The sequence below is a fragment of the Gracilinanus agilis genome, chromosome 1, assembly GCF_016433145.1.
Source record: "Gracilinanus agilis isolate LMUSP501 chromosome 1, AgileGrace, whole genome shotgun sequence".
NCBI classification, from domain to species: Eukaryota; Metazoa; Chordata; class Mammalia; order Didelphimorphia; family Didelphidae; genus Gracilinanus; species Gracilinanus agilis.
The window spans coordinates 786070451-786080525 of NC_058130.1; the positions used below are offsets into that span (position 1 = coordinate 786070451).

The window sequence follows — 10075 nt, forward strand, 5'->3', positions numbered from 1 at the left end:
CCACTCAGTCTAGCCCAAAATCAACTGCCTCAGTCATAGACAGATGGAAAACTTCTACCATCAGAAATGACTTGTTCCTCTGTACAAGCCAAAGCTCTGGTCTGCCTGCCACACCTAAAGAAACACAATACAAAATTAGGGAGCCCCTGTTCAAAACAAGGATAATGGTGCAAGAACACTGGAGGATTTTGTAGTTTCACCAGGTCTTAAACTGAACTCTCATAGCACCCTCATTTTTCCTTCCTGATGGCAATCACTCCTACTTAGGCTCCAGAGAAGTCTTGGTCCCTGAAGAATCCTGGCGACCAGACTGCCTGGGGCATCTACACCTGAGTCTCTGCATCCAAGAGGACAAAAAAAAACAGAAAAACAGAAACCCAAAGTTATACATTCTTTTTTCTCTTATTCCCACTAGTAGAAACAGTAGAGAAGGACATTCTCAGGAAAGTAACTTCTGAGCCTTAGGTTCTGAAAATCATCTTTGATGACTATATCTCATAAAAATGTTCTCATGGGGGACCAGATTCTTAAAAATAAAAACTTTCAATAATGGGAACTTCTGTGGTTAACTTATAATACTGCTAGTCTTGATGTCTCCCAAATTCCCTGCATCAGGTTCAAAGTAAGACTCAAACTCATAACTCAGTGTAATCTATTATAAAGTGCTATTATTCTATGTACAATGCTTGCAAATCCTTCCTTCTACTTCTACCCACACTTCATAGACAGGACTACAGAATCATTGTCTCAGAAATAAAGAGGCCTTAGAAATTATTTAGCCTAATAGGTTAATGGCACAATTCCCCTTTCTGATATCGAGTATTCCAGACACCAAGATTCATATTATTTACCAGAGTGAGATTAAAATGACATGCTCAAATCACATATGATAAACCTGCTAGCAATTTAGGCATTTGTGGAATTGATTCAGTGATTCCTGACTATGACGTTTCTTCTTCATGCATATGAATCCATCTAGCATGATTTTCAGAGATGCCTAAAGGAGAAAGAGATATTGGAGATGGTTAGTTAGGTAGTTAGGGAGAGAGATAGATGGGAGTGGGGGAGAAAGAAAGAAAGAGAGAGAGATTAAATAGACTGGTAGTCAGACCATTTATTATTCCTTACTATGTGCCTTAGTGTGCTAAGGTCTGGAGACTAACTACAAAAAAACAAGACAATTCTTGTCATTAAGAACATCATAACACATAACACAGTGGTATTGGAAGGCAGTAGATGGGTAAAGGCTATAGGAAATGGCTTAGAGGGTTTATTCCTTCCCAGATAAGGCAAAAAGTTCTTTTATCATCTATTTGGGAAATATAATATCAGTAATACATCACCTTACCTATACAGTTAAAGAGTGTCATATAAAGTGATAGTAAAAGATCATGATTGGCAGAATGCAAGGAAGACTTTCTGGAGAGAGTGATTTTTTGCATTAAACTTTAGAAAAGGGATAGAATTTCCACTGACATTGAAAAATAGAAGATATATACGTGTATATACATATATATAAATTATTAATAAAGAAAAATTATGGAGCATGAAGTATATTTAAGTAGAGGAGGGATGTGTTCAGACCTGGGGGGTAAATGAAATAGTTAGCCAATGGTAGCCCAATTCTTGCAATAAATTCAGCACCTTTTGACAGTCCACATGGTGGCTGGTAAAACTGCTTCCAAAAGTGAGTGATGAAGTCCCAAATTCCTTCTCTGCTTCAGGGAACAGAGATCAGCTATCCTCTCTTTGTTTCATGGCAGCTTACTTCATTTTCATGCAAAGATTTTTATGAGAACTAGATCTTCAAGTGAATAAGAAATTTAAAAAGAAATGGACTCTTTTTTTTCAGTGTTCAGTGAGGCATGAACTACCACAGTATTCTAGGTGGGAGAATAGGTAAAATCTATTATTTAGCGCAATGCTTTTTCTTTCTCCCCCACTGTTGTGTGGCCAAGAATGCACTACACCTCTTTTGTTGACTCTTAAAATTGTATTCTTTATCTCAGATGTTTTAGTAAAGGTCACATATACAACGAGGTTATGACCTTGTTGCTTTGGATAATCAAAAAATATTCATAGATCTTTTAGCATCTTTAGACAAGTTCAGTGAGTGATGTACCTTGAGAAGCGACCTACTTAATGAATCTCGGCAATCAATTGACCCTTGTCACTTGGACCTGAGGAACGCTGTCTTGCAATAAGAATGCAAGATTGCACACTGGCTATGCCACATAAAAGTGTATTTCATTGGGAGAATATTTTTCTGTAGTCACTGGTTTGAGCCTATTTTCCTCCATAACTGAATGGGTTTGTTGGAGGGAGAAACAATATCAAGATGGAAGAATGTAACTGTATATTTGTCCCATTATTATAGACTGAAATTCCATTTGCTTAAATGGTTGTCGCAACAAATTGATACCTTCTATCCAGCTTGAAGTACACTACAATCCCAAGATCTCTTTTAAAAAAAACCTACTGTCTCACCATCCTTCCAACAGCAGCACATACTTGTGAAGTTGATATTTCGAAGCACAAAATAGTATTTACATTATTTCTATCAAAAATTACCTAATTTGACTTGAACCAACATCCTAGCCAATCAGTGTATTTTATTGATCTTTAAGGGATTTGCTGAAATTAACATACAAATCATTAGAGAGGGATGATTCATAAGAATTCAGAGAAAATAGCACTTTGGGGGAAAATAGCTTCATCAGTACGAGATCATTCCTGACTTAATATATTTCTCATTTTCAAAAGGTTACTAAAATTCTTAATCATAGTAATGTTGTACAGACATTTTTCCTAGGATTTGGTCAAGAATTTGTTGAAGTTTCTCTTGTTTTTCTCCAAAAAAGAAATCCTTAACCTTTCATCTTGTAATCAATATGGTATTTTGGTTTCCAAGGCTGAAGAGGGGTAAAAACAAGGCAATGGGGGTTAAATGACTTGCCCAAGGTCACAAAGCTAGGACGTATCTCCAACTAGATTTGAATCCAGGACCTCTGATCTCTTAGCCTGGCTCTCAATCTCTTGATTCTTCCCACATCATATAATTCTTTTAAAAATATAATTATTTTATTTTTAAAAACATTTTCCATGGTTACATGATTCATGTTCCCCATAATATTATTCTTATGTAAATATATAAATATGTGAATTAATTATTGAACATTTCAATTAATTTCATACAGGTTTAAAGTCTAGGCCAAAATGGAATTGCTTATCAACTGTGGGAGGCAAGGAGGAAAGAGGGAAAGGAGATAATATGAATCATATAACTTTGGAAAACATAGGTATAAGTTTGTTTTTGGCATAAAATAGAGATATAATTAAAATAAACAAATAAAGTCTAGGCCCAACATATAGTTAATGATTTAATACCAATGTAAAAGAAAATCTCAATTAGAGAACCCAGTACTATGTATTTGGAATTGTTTTATTTTTATTTATTTTTCTCAATAAAATTTTAAAATAGCTTTTAGTTTTTGCGTTATTTTTTTCATTTTAAGTTTGATATTTTCATCTTCTCTCCTTACACTTTCCTTTTAATGAGAAAGAAAGCAATTTGTAGGTAAAATAATATAAATGTGCACATATTCATAAAATAATGTGAAATCAAGCAAAACAATTCCATAGTAGCCATTTTATAAAAGGAAATAGACAAAAAAATTTTCCAAAGAAAGAAGGCTTTTTTTTTTTAAGCCTGCTTAAAATTTCATTTGGAATCCATTAGTTCTCCATCCCACTATGTGTGTAGAGAGCATTTTTCACCACAAATAAGATGACTGTTTCACAGCTGATCATTGTACGACACTGCTTTTACTATGTATAATGTTCTCCTGGTTCTGCTTACTATGCCTGGCTTCACTTTATATAAGTCTTTCCTTCTTTTTTCTTTTTTTTCCTGGAACCATCCTGAACATAATTTCTTAAAGTAATATGATATTTCATGAATATCTTATATTCATTCTTTTCCCATTTGATGGGCATCAAGTCAGTATCCAATTCTTTATCACCACTGTGTCATAGAAATTGCAGAGTGGAATTCCAATTGCAAGAAAGTGGGTCAAGCCTCAGCTGAGAATTCCAGGAGGCCCCCTGAGAACTCTGGGTGAGGGGGCAGTTTAAGGCAGTTAAGGGCAGCAGATTTCTGGGGACAATGAGTACACCAGCTGGGGATCCCTTTTGGCCCCATTTTGGATCTTTGGACTTTAAGTTGAAATTAGCTATTGGAAATAAAAAACTCAAGAAGATAAGTTACTGATGTCTTTCGGTTGTATTTCTTGATGAACCTACAAAGATTCAACCAAGAAGTCAAATTTTTAATCAATATTCCACTGTCTTTTCATACCCTTATCTCTTTTCAGAGACCCTCTCTGCTCCTTTTTCTCTGACCTCTCCCCTATTGCGTCAGCCTGCATATTCTTTCTTTTTTCAGGGACTATCCCTAAAGTTTCCTTTGTCTCTCCTTCCCTGACACAATCTTTCCCCTCGTGACCACATCCATGCTTTATTTCTATTCCTGGGCTTTGTCATTCTACCTCATCCCTTGAAGCTGTCACCATTTCCAATTCTTCCCCCATCTCCAGATGGGTTCAACCACTCTGACCCCACCTGTTCATTCTGCTCTGACCTCATCCTCCTAGCCTACTCTCTATACCCCTTCTCTGCCAAGAGGAAATCCAACCCCAGAGCAGCCTATTCTCTCCCACAGATCTCAGCATATGGTGGAGGGACACATCCAGCTTTGACTTGTGATCCAATCATTGTTCTCAGACAGTTTGAGGCAATTTTTCAGAGGTTTAATCCAAACTGGGGTGATGTAATAGATCTAACGTGTGCCTTATTCTCTGAGGGAGAAAGACGGGAAATTTTTGAGGTCATCAATAACTCTCAGAATGAGGATGGGAAACAGTGGCCATTACTAGGACCCAAAATGAGACCTATTTTAGGATACATGATGCTAGGGAGGCTTTGCTAAAAGGAATGAAATGCTGCTCTATTCACCCAGCAAATTGGCACGAATCTGAATATGGTTCTCAAGAAGATAACAAGTGCCCCAACCAGTCTGGGGATCAAATATGTACAGCAGTTAAAAGTTATGCAGGGGTCTTCGGTGGAAGAGGGTGTCTGGTGAGGGACCTTTTCTGGTTCATGGAGGAGTGTTGGAATGCTGAGACTCTGGTGAGACTGCTTTAAATATCTTCTTTGAATTCCACATGGAAGCTACTCGCCGCCACAGAAGAGTGCAACCAAGGGATGGCTTTCTCTCTAGTTGAACATGGAGGCCTCAGGATCGGATGAAGTCGACAAGCTGAAAACTAAGTTTATGTCAGCATGGAACAACATGAAATACAGCTGGGTGTTGAAAACAAAGACGTATTTCAGCAGAAATTCACCAGTATTATTGCTGGGGAAATGTTATCATTTCAAGTCTGAAGAAGAAAACGAGGCGGCCCCCGTGGGCTCGGGCCGGGCCGGAGAGAACGAGCACGCGGTCCTTTACGGGAACGTAGAAGAATTCCGGAGAGATTTCATCTCCAGAATCTGGCTGACCTACAGAGAAGAATTTCCCCAGATTGAGGGCTCGGCCCTGACAACGGACTGCGGCTGGGGCTGCACGCTGAGGACTGGCCAGATGCTCTTGGCTCAAGGACTCGTCCTCCACTTCCTTGGCAGAGCCTGGACCTGGCCAGATGCACTAGACGTTGAAAACTCAGATTCTGAATCATGGACTTCTCACACCGTAAAAAAACTCACAGCATCGTTTGAAGCATCCCTTACAGGAGAAAGAACACCCAAAGTCCCATCGTCCGTTCTGAAAGAACCACGCAGGACAGTCTCCCATGATGAAGATGGCAGAAACGAGCTCTGCCACAGGAAAATCATCTCATGGTTCGGTGACTCCCCATTGGCCTGCTTTGGTTTGCATCAGCTAATTGAATATGGGAAGAAGTCTGGGAAAACAGCTGGAGATTGGTATGGCCCAGCTGTTGTTGCACACATTTTAAGAAAAGCTGTGGAAGAAGCCAGACACCCTGATTTACAAGGAATCACCATTTATGTTGCTCAGGATTGCACAGTGTACAAAGCTGATGTCATCAACAAGCAGTGCATTTCTGCGGGCCTGGAGAACACCAAAGACAAAGCCATGATTCTGCTCGTTCCTGTTCGCCTCGGAGGGGAGAGAACCAACATGGACTATTTAGAATTCGTGAAGGGAATTTTAAGCCTTGAATATTGTGTGGGCATCATTGGTGGAAAACCTAAGCAGTCCTATTACTTTGCTGGATTTCAAGATGACAGTTTGATATACATGGACCCTCATTACTGCCAGTCTTTTGTAGATGTCAGCATAAAGGATTTCCCTCTTGAGTCATTTCATTGTCCTTCTCCAAAAAAGATGTCGTTCCGGAAAATGGACCCCAGTTGCACCGTAGGATTTTACTGTAGAAACATCCAGGACTTTGAGCGGGCCTCTGAAGAGATCACCAAGGTACTGAAGGCTTCCTCCAGAGAGAAATATCCATTATTTACTTTCGTCAAAGGCCATGCCAGAGACTATGATTTTACCTCCACTCCAACCAACGAAGACGACCTTTTCTCAGAAGATGAAAAGAAAAGATTGAAAAGATTTAGCACAGAAGAGTTTGTCTTGCTCTAAGGACATTTTTCATTAGAGTATTAGTAGCGATTCAGAACATTCCTTTGAAAATAAAAAAAAAAGAAAAAAGAGAAACCCGCAACACAGAAACTGATCTATTTTTGTAAATATTTTAGTGATTTTGTAAACGTTCTTTCACAAAAGAGCATTTGAAAATATACATTGTAAAAGATGTGCATATTTCTGAAAGCAGACTGATCGAAAGAATCTCTGTTGCTGATATAAATCTGGCAGTCCTGGTGAATGCTGAGTGGATGGTGGATGATCTGTGTATGTGTTTTCTGACTGAATCCCCCATATTCCTGTCAACCACGAGCTGCCTGGGGGTTTGGTTTGGCACGTCTGTGATCTTGGAGCTGAGGCCACCACACACCATCCGCGATTTAAACTTGTCTTACTGACGGACGAGACCGGACAATGAACCCCTGATGTCTCCTGCCTTCCGTGCCACATGTTAATACAACCAGAGGCTACACCTAGGTCTACCTTGTTAAATCTAAATAGCAGTTATTCATTGTAACGGATGTAATTATATAGTCAGAATTGTGAGTTAAGCTACTCCTTAGCAATATGATTTTATAATGGCTGCTCCTTAAGCTTAACATGGAAGCCTCTTATGAGAAGTGACTATGAAGTATTGACTTTCCCCACAATTTTTAAAGCTGATGTTATTAATATTAACTGCAACCAATCAGGCCAGATAAAGGCAATTATTACATGGGAATGATGTTTGTTTCCTGTCTCAACCATGTAATTTTATTAAGACTCTACTTGTGCCGTGGCATTAAAATCTAAGCTGAAACCCTGGAGGGGGAAAGCCAGTAAATATCGTTGTTTGGGAGCTGTCCATCCTGTGACCTCTTGGCTGTGGCTGTAAATCAGCATAGCAGTGTTCAGTCACTGAGGTTATCCTCGAGATAAATCTTCCTTAAGTAGTAGTATGCTTTCACTAAGAGCAAATTTGTGATTTAAAAGTGCAAGAACTCGTATGGAGCCAGGATTGTAAAATAAATGTGTTAATAAAGATGTGAGAACATTAAAAAAAAAAAAAAAGTTATGCAGGTTAAGATCCAATTAAACTAACTAAAGCTAACATCATATGACTCTATTTTGTGAACAACTCCTCCCCCAAAATAAAAGAATATTATCACAAGCACTGTCCAGACTGGATGATTATGAATATTGAACAGAATAAACATAATAAAATAAGATAAAACATACTGTATAAGTTTTTGAAGGGTGTGAGAGGAAAAGGAAAAAAACTGAAAAGGAGAAATTGGAAAAAAATTAAACAGGGCAAGGGAAGAGAGATATCTATCTTGGCTACTATTTCAACATCTGTGGTTGAGGAACACATAGCTCCATTCTGAGAAGCCACAAAGACTCTGACTCTGGCAACTGATAAAACCTAGAGGGTCATTTCATTTTTTCTGGGGCAACATAGGCCTTGTCCAATCAATCTTAGTAAGAAAACCCAATTCTACACTTGATCTTAGCCAAAAGGCTGAGTTGAGAAGCAAATTCAATTCTAAATGTGCTTCTATTGGTTCTTTAAAAATGTTTGGAGTGCCAAGGAAGCCTTAAAATGTTTGCAAGCTTTCTCCTCACCTTGTGTTCATAGGACTTCTGCAAGTAGAATGTTTAATCCTCCTGATGCCTGACTCTTCTATGAATCTCTTAGGGAGAGATCACTTATGTAAACTCAGAGCCACAATTTCATGATCTCTAGATGGTTCTTTGTCCTTATAATTGCCTGAGGATTCTCTGATATTATTTCCAGTCTTCCTTCCTAACAGTCAGGAGATAGTCCCTTTCTTTGAAATTCCAGCAGATATTTCTGAATCTCAAAATTTTCAGGAAGTTAATTCACATAGCATCCAATGGTTCTAAATCCTGTAGCCATCATCTCCTCAGGCCTTAGTGAAGTGACATATCCTACAGTCTTAGATATCTGTTCTCCTTTTTTTTTTCATTCCTACCCATATAAACTCTAAGGAAATATTTGCTTTAACCTGAAAAGGTTCCCAGTGGACATGGATTCAATTGCTGCAGGGGTGTTTAGAGAGTCTAACTTCATTCTCTCAAATTTAATAGCAGAACGTGACTACTATAATTGATAAGGGTTCTACTTTAGTTCAATATGTTGCTGATTTGATTTTAGGGGCCCCAGATGCAGAGAAATGCCAGAAAGATAGTAGGCATTTACTCTTAGAGCTCCTCCACAGAGTTATCCTAAAGGTCTATAGACTAAGATCTTTTTTAAGCAATTTTAGAGCAAGATATCACCAATATCCTGAATGAGGAAAGCAGATGTCCTGGAGAAGATGTTGTGAGGACCATTATGATTCCAGATGGATTAAATAGATGGCAGCAATAGAGGATGGCCTACAAATCAGAAACTACACGATGAGACACTGAGTGAGCCTCTGGATATTGAACTGAACTGTTGATGATTGGGCCCTGCATCTACTTGTCATTCCAATGTGCCATTACTTTATTATGACTAAAACACTTGTGACAAATAAAGAAGAAATCTCCCTAATAGCTCCTTCAATGAGTCTCTGAATTATTTTTAATATGTTAAGAGTTGTTCAAATGTAAATACACATTCTATGAAATGTATAATATCTTTGGGTCTTTATGCACCCTGTGAGACAACCTGAAATGTATAGATATGATATATGGAATTCTAACTTGTCTCCCAAAGAATCAGATGGTATATTGTGGGAATTTAAAATAATTCAGTACTCTTCCTCCCTTTCTAAAAGGAAAGTTTTGAAAATCCATTTCAATCTGATGCCCAGTCTATGGAAAGTAGGAAATGCTAATGCAGCAGGAAGGGTGCCTTAGAAAATGAAAAAAATGACTGAATCATTGTGGTGAATATGTGTTTACAGATAGATACTCAGTGCTTAGGACCCCAGAGAGAGTTGTCTTCCTCAATCTTTCTTTTTAACAAATAGACAGAGGACTTTAGTTCTTAGTTTAAATGAATAAGGTCATTAATTACTTTATTATATATCAATGAAGTTTTTTGATAATTTCTTTTAATATACAAAAACATGGCTTGATGTGGACTCTAAAATAGATTTCTTTATTTTTTTCATAATTATTTTCCCCGAAAGGACTTTCAATGCCATGTTAATAATCTGAAAAAAAGCCAAGAATATCTGCCACAAAGTTAAGTTAGAATCCATGAAGATGGGATTAACTCTACCCTGCCCATTTTTAGATTCAATCACCAGAAGTGTGTAAATACCCCACTTACACTTGAGTGGGGGAAGTATGTAACCCACATGTGTGAAAGTGGGTGATGAATAAGAACCCACTGACTGTCTCCTGAGCAGTCCTAAGCAAAGCATTAGCTATAATTGATACATGTAAAAAGTAGAGGAAGACATAGGA

General features: G+C 38.0%; 2 protein-coding genes across 2 annotated transcripts in view; one reads left to right on the plus strand and one right to left on the minus strand.

Annotated features, from left to right (window-relative positions):
- LOC123230462 (vomeronasal type-2 receptor 26-like) overlaps positions 1-4201 on the minus strand; it is a 23323-nt gene extending 19122 nt beyond the window's left edge. The window contains exon 1 of the mRNA XM_044656614.1: positions 4079-4201. Coding sequence (XP_044512549.1) covers positions 4079-4201 — 123 coding nt within the window. The remainder of the gene's footprint in view (positions 1-4078) is intronic.
- Positions 4202-5287: 1086 nt separating this feature from the next.
- LOC123232466 (cysteine protease ATG4C-like) lies at positions 5288-6896 on the plus strand. The gene has a single exon (XM_044658923.1). It carries the CDS (start codon positions 5288-5290, stop codon positions 6668-6670), a length of 1383 nt encoding a protein of 460 aa, XP_044514858.1. The 3' UTR covers positions 6671-6896.
- The last annotated feature ends 3179 nt before the right edge of the window (positions 6897-10075 follow it).

Coding starts and splice junctions, on each gene's coding strand:
- LOC123232466 (XM_044658923.1), top strand. CDS start 5,288: ATGGAGGCCTCAGGATCGGATGAAGTCGACAAGCTGAAAACTAAGTTT.